Raw genomic sequence first — 16,361 nt, forward strand, 5'->3', positions numbered from 1 at the left:
ACTTCTGTTCTTATATCCTCCTCACTCATCATCTGCATCTCGTGTTTCTGAGGTTTGACTTGCATCTCATTCAGCACCTCCTGAGCTCCTGAATTATATTAGAATTATAACTACATTGTATCGGTCAAGATTATAGATTTTTCTTTTTTTGCCAAAAATCATTAGGACATTAAGTAAAAATCATGACCCATGAAGATATTTAGTAAATTTCCTGACGTGAAAAAATCTAAACTTCATTTTTGATTAGTAATATGCATTGCTTAATTTGGACATTTTTAAACATGATTTTCTCAGTATTTTGATGTTTTTGCACCCTCAGATTCCAGATGATCAAATAGTCGTATCTCAGCCAAATATTGTCAGACCCTAATATACCATACATCAATAGAAAGCATATTTATTCATTTTTAGATTGAGATTTCAGATTGAATTTAAATTGACACTTAAGACTGGTTTTGTGGTCCAGGGTCAAAAATCTTGATACAAACATTTTTTACCAATAAAATCTAGAAGATCAAGTTTTGACGTAAAATATGGATAATAAGGGCAGGGTTACTAAGTTAAAGTTGCACTGTGATGAGTGTTTGGAAACGATATTGTGATTTAAGAGTGATATTGGTCAAAACCCCATTTTTGTCATTAAACGACGTCTGTCAGGATTTACTATAGACACCCAGTTATTTTGGCTGCTGATCTTATTGCACATGCATTTGTAGGAGTTTCCATTTCAGATGCATCATTTATGGGAGCAGAGTATTTAAATGAGTCAGTAACCTGATTTACTGAGTATTTGCTGTCACAGAGAATGATGGGAAATGTAGTTTAGTCTCACAAACCAGTAAAATGTGTAGAGTTTACAATGCAAACTGTGTTACTGTTCTTCGTCAACAAAGTTCATTTGGACAGTCAGAATTCACATTTTAAAACTTAATTAAGACTCTATTAACAAGTGTTTAACAAGTTTAATTGATATGCTGTGTTGGGGGGGGGGGGCTTCTTTAAAGCTTTTGTTTCATTTGAAATAAAATCTGAAATCTGCATCCGACCCCTATATTTTTTTTAACACTCCAGTGGGTGCATGTAGAGTTTATAAATATAAAGTAGCTTACACAGAGGAAGTTTGTGAGTATTTTAAGAGCTGTGAAGGGGAGGCTTCAGGTCTGTCTCATTAACGTGAAGCGTGTTTAACAAGCCTCTCCGGGTCCTAATATGACTTGATCCCAAAATGCAGAGAGATAATTGTCAGGTGGAGGCAGTGGAAGTCATAGCAGCTCTGGCCCGGAGCCACAGGGTTCCTCTTCCCCGCTTTCCCGACCACTAATGAACTGACAGTCCACACAAATACCTGCCAGAGCTGCTGCTGAAGATCTCCTAATGCACCTGCTATTACAAGGAACATTACAGGATGCTCTCCAGCATTACTGCTCATGCACTTCATCAGAATGTAAATAAAGGGCTCTGTGGCTGCTGGAAACGTTTCCTTGTGGGTTCATTGATGCAGGATGACAGTAATGTGAGTTTCTGTGAGGTCGCAGCAGCTCTTCTGGGGTTTTGAAAGGCGGCCAGTTGGCAGGACTTCAGTGTGATGTTCAGTATTATCAGCCTGATCAGTGCAGCGTGGGTCTGAGTTTCCCACAAGCCATCACAGGTCCCGGCGTGACCCAAAACACACCCTAACACACAAACACATTCATTACTGTTATTTGAATGAGCTTTTATTTTTTATTTTAATAATACTTTAGGTTTTAGTAATTTTTATGTGCTTTTGTGGACTTCAATACTAATGTACTACTAACAAAAAATGGATATGCTGGGCAATTTTATATTTCTTTTCCTCTTTCTGACTTCATAATAAAGAGGTTTCAAGCACTGATTCAGTATAATGGGGATGTGCATTAGAGGTGTCAACACTCTACATTGTTGTTAAATCACTCGCATATGCGACTAAATTTTATTCTGAGCGAATAAATTATGTCTATTGTTAGCCATTGGCTAATAAACTCAGATTTTACTCGCCAGTGTGTGTGTTCAAGGCTATTATACGAATAGCACAGATATATTTTCACTCGCTGAACACTGTCTGAGCACATTTATGTATGCATTTAAATATGCATTCATACATGGTTATCAAGTTTTATTTCTAATCACTAAAGTTATATCATTAAATAGTGCTTAATACCATTATATAATGCTTGTGTGTGTGTGTGTGTGTGTGTGTGTGTGTGTGTGTGTTAAATAGTATATCAGTCTGAAGAGTAAACTAAAATTTGACTAGCCAATGGGGATTATTTTGCCAAGCTGTGTGTAGAGGGTTGGGTGTAATTGATGACACATTTGTGTATTTTATTATGTTGTGTCATCACAGAGAATAATGGGAAATTTTATTTTAGCTGCACAAAGTCTGTCTACGTGTAAACCTAGCAAACTTCATCATTCTTCTGAATCAACAAACTGAATTTGGACTATTCAAATTCACAATTATGACCGAATAATTATTAGTTTAGTAATTCATGAATTGACATGCTGTTGGGACTTAAAGAGAAATCAGAGTAGGACTTCTTTATGATGCCACTTTTAGTGGCATTTGATTTTAAATATAGTCTGAAATCTGAATCTGATGCCTTTAGATTTTCAAATCAGAGATTTTAATGCACAACATGGTGTTTGTGTGTGTGTTTATATACAGCAGGTTTGGAAATGTAGTGATAAACCGTAGCGTCTAGCTAATTATTTGTATCTGATGTTTTAGCGAGTTCATCTCCCCAGCACTGCTCTTTGGTTGTTCATTGAGTTGGTGTCTGTCATTCATCATTTCTGTCTGTGGGTGTCTGTCTGTTGTGCCTCAGGTACAATGTCGGACCTTGTTCAGAATCTCTTCCCAACATCTCAGTTTCAAGGTATAAGAACCTCCACCCGCTTCACTGTTGTGCTGTGTGTCCTGTGGCGCCCCCACTGGCTGAGTGTGGTACTGCATGGTCACATGATCACTGCTTAAAGGGACAGATCACCCAAAAATGAAACTTCTGTCTTTATTTGCTCACTCTAACTCACCTTCGTTCTTGTGTGGAACACAAAAAGTGCGGTTTAACATGATTTCTGATGTCCGCTTTCTACTTAATGGAATTGAAAGTGCTCAAAAAATTATTAAAAGCATCACAGGAAGGAAGTTGACCTGTGCACTCTCTTCCTTTTATGATAGCTTTGTGCGAGGAAATTATGGAAATGTAATATTTGCAGATAAAACATTTCAACTGTATTTTTTATTAGAGATTGTTTTGCATCAATATGCAGATGGATACAATTGAGATATGAGAGAAAAGGACTTTTAACTTTTAAATGCATGTTTTTTTTTTTAAATGGGTGAACTGTTCCTTTATGCCAGCTGCCAAAATACCAAATTAATGTCAAAAACCTCTGACACTCGTTTTTTGCAGTGAGACAGTGTGAGCATTATGCAAATGATCACCATAGACTGCATTTAAGTTTATGAAGTTGCATACAGTAAGTTCCTCTTTGTGAACTGGAGCTGATTGGTCACTGTTCGTTGTTCCCACAAGTTCTAGAATACTGATGTAAATGTATTTAGGGGTCGAAGTCTGTGGGGAAAAGTTAGTGAGGCTCTAGCGTCAGTGATTTAATTTCTTAAATCAGTTTTGTTGTAGAGAAGAGCTTTTCCTGAAGCAGATCCTGCTCACACCTGCATGAGATGTGCTGCATGTGTGTTACACGCCTCTTCTGCTTTTATTGAGTGTTTTATGTTATTAAACACCCCTAACAATACAGGATTTTGCTAATTGACTGTAGTTGTCCTGCCTTTCAAATTAAACAATTTCTGGCGTGTATACTTATATTGGTTACTATGTATTATCCGTTGCATTATTTGAGCATTGAAATCATGTGTTTTGTTAAAGCGGGTTTCATTTATTCATGTTTATTTGGAGAGACTCAATATATCCTCTACTTGGTTTAAAGGGAAGTTTCAGGTTCAGTAAAACGTGGCATAATGCTGATTACAACAGAAAATAAATTTAGTTTATTATTATATAGTTCTCTATTTTAATATCACATTATAGATTTACATATATGCATTTAGCAGACGCTTTTATCCAAAGCAACCTCAAAAAAAATAAGACACAAATGCTATTTACTATTTACACCATACAACATGTACATTATTTTATGCAAATGGTTACACTTCATTAAAGCTCCAAGTTTTTTAATCAACATTAGCAAACTACATTAATTTACATGAACTGACAATTAAAATATTTCCGAAGCTTTTAGTAATCTCAACATTTACTAAAACATTTGTATCTGCTGCTCTCAATTAAGTATCCTGGGCTAACATGAACTAACGAAGATTAGTTGTTTTTTTCATTAACTTATGTTAACAAAGATGAATCAATACTATACAATACAAATGTTAATGCATTAACTAACATCAACTAATGAGACCTCATTTTAGTGTTACCATTTTTTTTTTTACACCATTTATTAATCCACTTAATATTCGTGCAACTACATAATGCAATTGCTAATGTAGAGGCATATAACTTTTACCATCAAAATAATTCGGTAGATTGTAGAAATTAAACTATTTATTAATACATTTCAGTTATTTGCTGCATTTAGTAATTCAGAGCCTTTTACTTTCATCGTAAATTTAAAGTCTCACACACACACACACACAAAACAGAGTTTTACTGTAAATGCATGCATTGTCTTAAGTGTATTCTCATTTTTAATAATTTCTCATTGCAACTTAATCAGTTTTGTATGGTGTATATGAGATCAGATTGTCTGTGTGTTCAGGCACTTCAGAGTCTAAAATCATCTCATTCACACTCTCTGCCGCTGACCGCCGTCAGTATAAATCAGGAAGTGACTTCCATGATTACTCAGTCTGTCTGACTGAAGAACCCTGCTCTGTGTCCTCATGTAGTCTCTCTGGAGCGCAGGGGGCATGCGGGTCACACCACATCTCACCTCATCATGTGCTCTTCAAAGATCACAGCAAATGAAGTTCATAGATGAGAGGCCAAAGACATGATGCTGAGAAGCTGCTCATTGATTGCCACTGTTCTGAAAGCAACACACACTTGTGTTGGATTATGAATCGCAGTCAGACGCATTTCAGAAATGCTATGATGCACGAAATTGTGCTTGCTTAGTTGGAAGCGTTACACTCATGTACTTAATGTAGCGTATGTTTCAGACCGTTCAGAGCGTATGCATCCAGGCTGCAATAATGAAAATGCATGCACACTTTAACAGGTGAGGGCACAGGTGCACATTTATTTCAGATGATTGTGTGCGGTGCATTAGTATCTGAAATCTGGCGCACACACACGCACACACACTTGCACATCGATCACGCCTCAAACTACTAACAGCATATGCTAATACAAGCAGCTGGATAAATCCCTGCTTGCGCTCCATTGTTTGCTGTTAATGCCTTTTAATGCGACCGCCGCTCTGTTTGCGAGGCTTTTTTATAGCCACAGCCACTGGAGCGAAGGTGCCATCGATCTCTGAGAATCTAATGATGGAAATCTTTCTCTTTCTGCTCTTATCAGAGTCGCAGCTTCCCAGGGCCTCCTGGCTTCATGCTGTAAACAGCATAACCGAGTCAATACAACAGCATAAAACCCCATTTAAAGGATTTATGAGAGTGCGTACTCAAGTAGAGGCATTGTTTTCTGAAATATTGTTGTGCTTATATAATTTAAGGCTACATATGGGTGTTTTTTTTTCAAGTATGGGAATGTTCAGCCTTTTGAACTTTCAGAAAATAAACTCTGTTAAAACACACTTTATACACATTAAATGTTTACTTTGACAGTGAGAGAAAAAATGCTATTTTAATATTATCTTTAGGTTTTATTGGAGATGCTTTTGTCCTTTTTTAATATTTCTTTTTACCTTTTTTTATTTCAGTTTTATTTGTAGTCATTTTAATTAATCAATTTAAATGTATTTATTTTTGAACAGTTTTTTTAAATCTTTTTTATGTTTTTTTTTATCTTTTTTAAATTATTTTATTTCAGTCACAGAATTTATTTATTTATTTATTTATATATATATATATATATATATATGTGTGTGTGTGTGTGTGTGTGTGTGTTAACATATTTTTTGTGACTGAAATGAAATAATAAAAAAATATTACTTAAACATAAAAAAGAAAAAAAGTGTTACAAATAAATACATTTAAATTGAATTAAAATGTAATGTGTATATATATATATATATATTTATGTGTGTTTGTGTGTATGTATATAGTTGATTTTATTTGCATATTAATGTGACCTTTATATGAAATAAAAAAAATATGTTGCTTTAAATGAAATGATCATAGCTTACTTTTTTTTTATTCTTATCTGATTTTTACATTTTAAGTTTGAAAGGCTGTGTCAAGTGTAATCAGATTTGTATATAAAAGGTATTTGAAAGAGAAGCACAGTAAATGAAAATAAGTTTAAACGTTTCAAAACAGATTCATCTCTTTAGAAATCTTTTGCTCTTAATAAAATCAACCCCCTGAGCATAAACGGCTTTGTTTGATGAGACATATGAGCATGCATCTCCTGTCTTTCAGCTCTAGCTGAACTTATTGCTTCGTTGTGAGTTTGCATCATTTTTTTGCATCATTCATGCTGTTCTGTCGAACTCGTTTAGTACTGGCCTCCATCACCTTCTCCTCTAACTCTGTTACCGTCTGTTCTCCACAGGGATTGCCTGCATCGTGCTATCGTTCGTGGACGCTAAAGGCTGCATGCTGCAGATTCCTACTCAGGACGGCATCGCTCCGGCTCTCAGAGGAGACGTCTCCAGCATCTCCCTCCAGCCGGACCAGTTCGAGACCTTGACGACTGTGGTCAAAGAGGACTCTGGCAGCCAGAGCTCAGGTTGGGATGCTTTTGTAGTGTATAAATACAGTGTTTACAGTAGCGGTGTGTGTGAGCTCCGGGACGCCCGTGCACAGGTGCAGCCATGCGTGTGCGCTTCGACGTGTGGGAGCAGGGTAACATCAGCCCCCTGCAGCTGACCGACAGGCTCAGGGCGGCCCTACGCCACGCCCTCTGTGACGTGGTGATGGAGATGCGTGTGCTGCCCAACCCGCTGTGTCTGGACACCTTCTGCCTGCCTGCTGCCGCCCCGCGGGACGAGAGCACAGGTGAGCAGCTCATGCACACGGGATGTCATGAGTGCCTTACAGGAAAACCAGAACGGAATCTAAAATTAAAACCATTAAAAAAAAAACTTTGCTTTCATTACTTGAAATAAAGTTTAACTGAAATAAAATGAGATAGAAAAATACTTTTTCAGCTAAATTCATGTACTAAAATAACTAAAATTGAAATCAAAACATACAAAAGAAAATGTTTTATTCATTTTATTTTTATTTCAGTTTGTGTATGGATATACTATTAAATTACAAAAACATACTATTATTAAACTTAAACTCAAATTTAAATTAAAATGTTATATATATATATATGTATGTATGTATGTGTGTATATATATATATATATATATATATATATATATATATATATATATATATATATATATATATATATATATATATATATATATAAACACACATACATACAGGTGCTGGTCGTATAATTAGAATATCATCAAAAAGTTGATTTATTTCATTAATTACATTCAAAAAGTTAAACTTGTATATTATATTTATTCATTACACACCGACTGATATACTTCAAATGTTTATTTCTTTTAATTTTGATGATTATAACTGACAACTAAGGAAAATCCCAAATTCAGCTATTTTAAATAGTAATAGTATTTCACAATATTACTGATTTTGCTTTATTTTTAATCAAATAAATGCAGCCTTGGTGAGCAAAAGAGACTCCTATATTCTATACTTCTGAGCGGTCGTGTAAAGTGGTGTGTTTCGTTGATTGTGTGTGTCTGCAGTTCCCTTGAGTCTCCTGCAGTCTGACAGTAAGGAGATGAAGGAGAGCGTTCGGCGGCTCAGTGGAGCTCATGGGCTCAAGAGCGGTCCGTCTCCCATCACCCTGAGCTCAGCGCCCAGCTCCACCACGACAACTGGAACCAGCACACCTGAGTCCACCACACCCACCGGCAAAACCACCCGCCGCAGCTTCTGGGAAATACTGGTGCGTGCATGAGCGGAGTCCTTTAACAGCAGATTACTCTCATTAATTATCACTGTCACTATCTGTGTGTCTGTGTGTTTGGTAGAGTAAACCAGAGACTTCTGAGCTTGGCAGTCCGAAGACGACAGATGACATCATACCGGAGCGCGTCGAGGACAGTCGTGTGAACCGACGAAGACACAAGACGGAGAGCGTCAAACAGCAGTGGAACCACGAGAAAGCCATGGCAGTCGAGCAAGAGCAGGCCCAGAGGTACACACACATACACACACACACGTTTGTTTTTGTGAAAAGTGTGTTCATCCCATAGGCGTAATGGTTTTTATAATGTAGAAACTGTATATTCCATCGCCCTTCACCAACCCTACACCTAACCCTAACCCTCACAGGAAAATTTGTGCATTTTTACTTTCTCAAAAAAACTCATTCTGTATGATTTATAAGCGTTTTGAAAAATGGGGACATGGGTTATGTCCTCATAAGTCACCCTCTCCTTGTAATACCTGTGTCATACCCATGTCATTATACAGAGTTGTGTCCTGATATGGCACAAAAACATGCCCACACACACACAGCTGTGTTTCTCACACTTCTGTCTGAAAACTATATTTGCACAAGCTTTCAATGATACATTGAACATGTTTAGATAGTAAGACAATAAAACTGATGACATATGTGACCCTGGACCACAAAACCAGTCTTAAGAGTCAAGTTTTTGAAATTGAGATTTATGCATCTTCTGAAAGCTGATAATAAATAAGATTTACGTTGATGTATGATTTGTTAGGATCGGACAATATTTGGCAGAAAAACTAAGTTTTTATATATATTTACAGTTGGAAATTTATAAAATATCTTCATGGAACATGATCTTTACTTAATATCCTAATGATTTTTGCCATAAAAGAAAAATCTATAATTCTAACCCCTACAAAGTTTTTTTTGGCTGTAGCTACAAATATACTCCAGAGACTCAAGACTCCAGGGTCACATACGACTACTCAGTTTCTCTCTGGTTGCATGTAACAAAAAACACACAGAGTAATAGTGTGTAGGCCTACCCATTAATTAATGTACTTATTTATTTATTATAAAATGCACAAGACCAAGAGAATGCAGTCTTGAGAATACACTTTCTAAACACTTTTATTTTGTCTTTCTCCTCTGCTTTCAAACTGAAACACACTTCCATTGCGCCCAGCTTCTCATCATTGTGCATATCAGATCGTGTCAGAATAATCAGTTATTTCAGGAAGTCTAGGAGATGTCGATTTGGATAATTTAATTACCACCCAGCATACAGTAGATAATTCGGTTTCGTCATTTCTGATTCGGATGGCAATAAATGCTGAAATGAGCTCCACCTCCCATGTGAAACAGTGAGCATCCAGACAGGCCTGTAGTGGTGTTGTCTCTGCTGAGGACTGTGTCTGGATGTGTGTGTTGTAGGAGACATGCAGTCCAGCTGGAGGAGGGTGATACAGGCACGCTTCAGCCCGTCTTCCACAGCACGTACCTGCCCTGGGTCACCTTCATGAACAGACTGGGTGAGTTTTTACACATAAATGACAAGGTATGATTTTTTTTTTTAATCTAAATATTGAGAAATGTTAATGTAATTATACACTTTGACTTTTATATACATTATATAAATATAAAAAAAAAAATATTGTGATTACATCAAAATTTAGTTGAATTTTAATGCCTTTTTAACACCCCCTCTTTTGGAAAAACTAGCATCTGTATTGAGAACAGTGATTTTTCTCTGAAAAAAAAATAAAATGAAAAAAAATAATGTATCATGAATGTATTAATAGCAGTTCATTTGGAATTTATGTTACAATTTGTATTTTATTTTCTTATGAAAAAGTACAAAGTAGAAATTCCTTGATTTTAACGTTTTCTCTATATGCACTATAGAGGGGACGCTCAACAAGGCCAAAATGAAAAAGGCAAAATTCACCATCAGATTTAGAAAGAAGTAAACAGTTACTGTATAAAGTCAGCATCCTATCAGACAGGAAAGTCCCGTATTGAAATATTCAGTGAATTATTTTCTCTTGCAGGTTGTCCGTCCATCCAGCACTGTTCAGCTGAAGTCTCGCATCACTTCCTCCTGCCCTCCATCCTCACAGAGATCGTCAATCTGGTCGGCTCACTGGCCAGTGACACGGCAGTCAAAGTGTTCGAAAGAAGCAGGTTTGATCAGATGTTTCTGTATCTGCAGAAGACGCTTAGCTCTTCAGTGCACCATCATCAGATGTTTCTGTCCTATGTGTGTCTCCAGCTGTCCTCAGGGAGACATCTATGTCCCCCTGTCAATCATCCAGCACATCAGCCAACCACCTGGCACCACCAGGAGCTTCATTCTCATTGGTCGGAACTTCAGCCAATGGCATTGCAGTACAGAACAAGGTACCTCCTATGTCCACTCAGTTATTATAAAGTCGTCTTTGGTTACACACACTTACGAAATGATTTAAAGGATTCGACTTGAATCAAAAAAATCAACGCTTTCCAAGGAGCACATTGTAATTTGTTCTATATTTTCATGAGCAGGCTTATTATAACAAATGTTTTAATACATTAAGTAGCACAACCCCATTAATTAATAAATGCCCTTATAACCAATAATACACCATTGATCATGTGCAGTAATGCATTATACTCTCTAATAAGGGATGTAAATTATATAATTTATCTTTGGTTTCACACATTCTACAGAACATATGAATGATTACAGGTCGAAATATATTGTGAATGAATTATAAAGCATAAAAATACCTTTTTTATTTATTAATATATAATTTGTTATATATTGAGCTAAATCTCATGAAAATTATCATATAATCAGGTCATATTTCTCCCCAATTTAACAAGGAAAAGTAATTAGGAAATATTATCTGTAAAAAAAGTAAACAATGTTATCATATGGAACAGAGAAATACGTCAGTAAGGATATAAGAAAACAAATGAATAATTTAAGAATAGAATGGAAAATATACAATAATGTATAATATAAATCGATATAATTGCCATTGGGGCTTCGTGATGCTGAAATGTTTAAGTTCAGGCTCCATTATTTTGCCTGAAGTTGAAGTGGCTGGAAGCAGTGTGAGGTCATTACTGAATTCTGTGGTCAACAGTTCATCTGGCTTCTGCTCTCTCTCTCTCTCTCTGTGATCGCATTAAATCCTGCAACCAAAGCATTATTAACGTCAGGTCTTCTCTACAGTCTAACTGCTTTCTCACCATCAGCTCAGATGCATCACATGCCCTTCTGCTTCAATCTCTCACTACATCGCTGCGCTTTGTGTTTTTATCTTCTGCTGATCTTGCTAACAAATGATTGTGTGTGTGTGTGTGTGTGTGTTTCAGTATTGCTGAGTGTGTACATCTCTTTTAGTTTAGGAGTATTTAGTGAATGATTCTATTATAGATTCATAGATTATTTTGCTTATGTTGTTACTTGCAAAGCTGTGTGTGTGTGTGTGAATGCAGCATTAACATAGAGTTGTCTCGTTTTGCAAAGCTGTGTGTGCTCATCTCTGTTTGCCCACAGAAGACAGTTCAGATGAAGAGAACAGTCCAGTACTAAATAGGTGCACACGTAAGTTTGGCCCCTTTTGGGGACCCTAGTGGCCCTCACTGTTGCATCGACAGCAGAGGCCCTTCCTCCAGATCCCTCCATTACACCACAAACACGCTCCAGCAGGGACAACATATCTGAGTGATTCTTCAGTTAGGACTTTTCTTTCATTTTCCTCAGTTTTCAATCCTAAGGCCAAATTTGCCAGTGTTTGTGCTTTTTGGCCTTGTCCCAACCCATACTTTTCAAGATCCTTACTATAATAAATGTATACAATTACTGTTGAACATCTTTATTCCTGGACATAAAATTAATAAATAAATGGTTTGAAATAAACAGTACACATTAAAAGCTTTTTAAGCTTTAATTCAATCTTGTATGTAGTTAAAATGCAACTAATTGAAGACTCACTCATTGATGCATGTGTATGAGCTCTTTTTGTCCTGCATGTACTCTACTGATTTTCATTTTTATATAACTTCTAGATGAGTGTTTGGTCTGATGTTGGTATTTAAATGATATCAGAGTTTAATAAAGGAGAGAATGTCATAAAGCTCTGAGTTTGCCCTCTGTTACTCTCGAGAGTGATTACATTTTATGATTTAAATCCTATAGCTGTTATTCACAGGAAACGGCATTAATTCTAAAGTGGGCTTTTCCTTTTGTGGATCTTTGTTTCTTACTCTTGTCTATCATCTTTATAAGTTTCTTGACTCAAATAACAAAGACTCCCGTCTTACTTAAAGCTCATAAGGGCATGCAGCGGTTCGAGGCTTTGGAGCACAGTGATTGGCTGAGCCCGGGGCAGGCTGTGAGGGGCGTGGCTCCACGCCAGCGCTTCCTGTACATGCAAATTGTTAATAAGAAGGTCAGTTGAGCTGAATAAAGTTAAATTATAATTTACACCACTTCATGCACTATTTCTCTCTTAAAGTGTGGATAAACACTTGTGTGCTTTGTTCTTCCTGTTCTATATTATATTGCTGTGTTTCCAGGTGACTCTGTACACGTATAACTGGTCGGTGGATCTGGGCGTCTCTCTGAATCAGGGTCTGGTCAGACTGGTGCAGTGGCAGAACGCCCGCGCTCATGTGGTCAACTGCCTCCTGAGTCAGAAAATGGGTCTTTTCCATCATTACTGCTCCTCTGATGCACCTTCACAAGAGGACCTGAAACAGGTGAGTGTTCTCAGTGCAACACCAGCATACTTCAAACAAGTCATTAGATACAGTATATAAAGCAGTAAACATTTCTAATATTAATTTGGCATGTTTTTGTCACACAATCTCATTTTGTATATATGAGATCCAATCCAGTTATATGAGTGGCCATTATTTTGTGTTTAAAAAAAATAAAATAAAAAATCATATTTTGTTTGCATATTTATTAGCATGCTATTTGTATTATTTATGATATATAAAAAATGTGCCACAGTGTTTTCTAACTCTATACTGCACATTTCATACTTCGCACAATATTAGACTACCATTCAATCATTTGATGTTGGTAAGATTTAAATATATATTTGAAAGAAATCTCTTCTGCTCACCAAGTGTGCATTCATTTGATCAGAAATACAATAAAATCAGCAATATTGTGAAATATTATTACAATTTCAAATAACACATTTCTATGTGAATATATGTTAAAATGTAATTTATTTCTGTGACCAAAGCTGAATTTTCAGCGTCATTACTCCAGTCTTCAGTGTCACATGATCCTTCAGAAATCATTGATGAAAAGAAATAGAATTTATTTAAAACGGTCATTTCTGATCAATTTAATGCATCCTTGCTGAACAAAAGTATTAACTTCCTTAAAAAACAAAAGAAAGATTTGTTAACCCTCACTCTGGTCAGGATAAGTTTTAAGGACAGTGTGTGTGTGTTTGCACGGTTTAAGTACAGATGGCACTGATGAGTTGGTTTAAGCAGCACACTCGGGGCGCTCTGACATCGCTCTGAGTGACGGACAGCTGTCACAGACACAGAGCAGGACGCTAATCACTCCAGCACACCTGCTAACACCAAACACCTGGAGACCCTCCAGAGCGCTGCCAACACAGACTCCAGCTCGTTTGATCAGAGCCAATGGAATCACGCTGTGTTTCAGTTGTTTGCGGTTAATGCAGCAGAACATGTTTGTTGGTTCTGTCAGTAAAGAGCAGGAACCTTCTGTCGCGGCGTTCACTGTTATTGATTCGGTTGTCATCTGTTTGTCAAGATTCGCAGCAAATGTCAGGATGTATTTTGGGAAAGCAGACAGTTGTTGATGTCATTATCGAGAGCGTTTGTGTTAAAGCTAAAGGCCTTTAAGTGCACCGCCTGTGACAGTCATGTGCCTGACCTGATGCTCATGCACAGACAGTTCTGATCAATATTTCAGAAGAAATATCACAAATGTTAGTGCTTTTTTTTTTTTTTTTTTTTTTTTTTAAAGATTGTTGGTCATAGATACATACACATGTACCAGATGGATGTTTGTCAGTCCTTGAGCACCTTCCAAATGCATAAATATAAGTATAATACCTGGTTCTACACTCAATTATACAGTTCACTCTCATTATATAAAAATATGTGAGCATTCCTCGTTGACCAATCAGAATCAAGCATTCCTGAGAGCGTGTTCTGTGCAGATTCCTGTTTTTGCAGCTGAGCAGTTTTATGGGTGAACATCAGGGAAAAAAAAACAAATGCTACAAAACTACATTAGATGACTTGTTTAAAGCGATGCTGATCTGTGTTTGTGTGGGTGCAGATGAACACAAACCCATGAGATTCTTCGTTTGCGTTTAGGGCCTTTGTGCATATGAACTTGAGAGATGTATTGGTGGGACTGATTTAGCTTGAGTTTCTAAGTAGATTTGTTTTGTTTAGAGCGTCACTGACCACCGATTATATAAATAATCCGCTAAATATTTTAGTGATTTAATGGACCACCATACGTTCTTCAGCATCAATACTGTTTGAAAGTTATTTATTTTTTTAAGTCTGTTTTGCTCACCAAAGCTGCATTTATTTGATCAAAAATACAGTTAAAAATAGTAATATTGTGAAATATTATTCAAATTCAAAATAGCTGTTTTTTATGTGAATATGAGTTAAAATGTAATTTATTCCAGCAATTTTCAGCATCATTATTCCAGTCTTCAGAATCATTCATATGTGTATCAGGAAAAAGTCTAATATAAACTTAAAAAAAAAAAAAAAAAAAAAAGTATAAATCCCACACAAAACTCAAATTTGCACCATTATGAAATTTTACACAAATGTACAAAAATATGTTATATTCGGTTGATTCACCGAAATGTTGCTAATTAAATTTTGTAATAAGAAAAGTTTCAGATATGTGCAGGATTTATGCTTTATTTGTTGTTTGTTTTTCAAATTAAAATTGGATGTCAACTGTTCAAAAATCATTGTTGCCTCGTCACTTGTAACAGTTGCACAAAGTAACCAGAGAGATACAACTGATATTGTCTTGTGTTTTAACTAAAGATTTCACAGTGAACGTTGGGAATGCTTTCAAACTTTTCTAGTTTTTAATCACATCGCCTCATAATTTAGCAATTTAGTAGATCAGAAATATGTGTTCAGAAAGATCACACACACTTTATGATGTTATTGAAGCACAAATAAACTGAACTTCTTCATTTGCCTAGAAAGTGAAGGCCAGAGCTCTTTTATTTCCTCGTCAGTGGCTCCACACTTTTAATCTGTTCTCTTAATGAATGCTAACAGAAGGCAGATTCACCATAGCAGAAAATTTGCCCTAACCGTCAATCATCTGTCAGAGTCCCAGAGGGCGGAGTTCAGGCGCTTAAGTTCGGCTTATTGGCCCGTCGGGCTCATGGGCATCTGCTCCAGCTTCTTTTAGAAAAGCCTCCAACTTTCCCTGAAGGACTTTAACTAGTCTTCCAAACATTAACTCAGAGTTCCCAAAAGTTCCCACAAGAAGAGAGGCGAGGTCTTCAGAAGGAGTTTTGTTCATGTGTTCAGCTTCTTATTTATTCATCTGTCTCATGCATGTGTTTTGGTTGTTAGCAGGAGCCCAACCCGTTCCTGAGCTCCACGATCGAGGCGGACGCTCTGCTGAGGAGTCCGGTTCCTCCGGCCGCGAGTAAGGATCCGGGTCGGATGGGCAGCTCTGCTCGTGCTCTTCCTCCTCTGGCCTTCCCCGGAGAACTCGTGCCCTTCGATGAAGCTCTGAGAGACGTGAACACGGTGAGGCCCCTGACCAGTCAGGACGGGCCCGATATAGTCACTCGCCACGGAGCCCAAATACTGGAGGTCAAAGCCGCTGAACGCAGAGGTACACACACACACACACACACACACACACCATCACAGAGAGCGCTCTGTTGAGGAGTCGGAACGGGAGGAAGAACAAAAAGAAAGAGTATAAAATAATTAAAAAAATAAATGAAAATATGTGCAAAAGAAAAAAAGATATGGAAAATATTAAATAAGGTTAAAAAGAAGCAGATGTACAAAATAAAGTTGTATAAATTTATTAAAAATAAAAAGAAACAAAAAAAATATTTCATAAAATATTTGAAGTCACTTCTGTCCAGTTTTTTAGTGTAAATAAAGAAAAAAACTTAAGAACCAAAATACAAT

At 36.7% G+C, this 16,361-nt stretch overlaps 1 protein-coding gene across 16 annotated transcripts in view; it reads left to right on the forward strand.

Annotated features, from left to right (window-relative positions):
* Positions 1–16,361, forward strand: part of LOC113050993 (KICSTOR complex protein SZT2-like) — an 81,699-nt gene that overhangs the window by 43,123 nt on the left and 22,215 nt on the right. For 8 of the 16 annotated variants that reach the window (XM_026214534.1, XM_026214545.1, XM_026214539.1 and 5 more), the window contains 12 exons: positions 2,847–2,897; positions 6,732–6,908; positions 6,986–7,177; positions 7,951–8,153; positions 8,239–8,405; positions 9,603–9,700; positions 10,220–10,352; positions 10,441–10,568; positions 11,716–11,763; positions 12,489–12,610; positions 12,738–12,920; positions 15,786–16,053. In XM_026214534.1, the coding sequence (XP_026070319.1) occupies positions 2,847–2,897; positions 6,732–6,908; positions 6,986–7,177; positions 7,951–8,153; positions 8,239–8,405; positions 9,603–9,700; positions 10,220–10,352; positions 10,441–10,568; positions 11,716–11,763; positions 12,489–12,610; positions 12,738–12,920; positions 15,786–16,053 (1,770 nt within the window). The remainder of the gene's footprint in view (positions 1–2,846; positions 2,898–6,731; positions 6,909–6,985; positions 7,178–7,950; positions 8,154–8,238; positions 8,406–9,602; positions 9,701–10,219; positions 10,353–10,440; positions 10,569–11,715; positions 11,764–12,488; positions 12,611–12,737; positions 12,921–15,785; positions 16,054–16,361) is intronic. The other 8 variants (XM_026214537.1, XM_026214541.1, XM_026214549.1 and 5 more) reach the window with 6 other exon arrangements.

Source organism: Carassius auratus, chromosome 31 (assembly GCF_003368295.1).
Source record: "Carassius auratus strain Wakin chromosome 31, ASM336829v1, whole genome shotgun sequence".
NCBI classification, from domain to species: domain Eukaryota; kingdom Metazoa; phylum Chordata; class Actinopteri; order Cypriniformes; family Cyprinidae; genus Carassius; species Carassius auratus.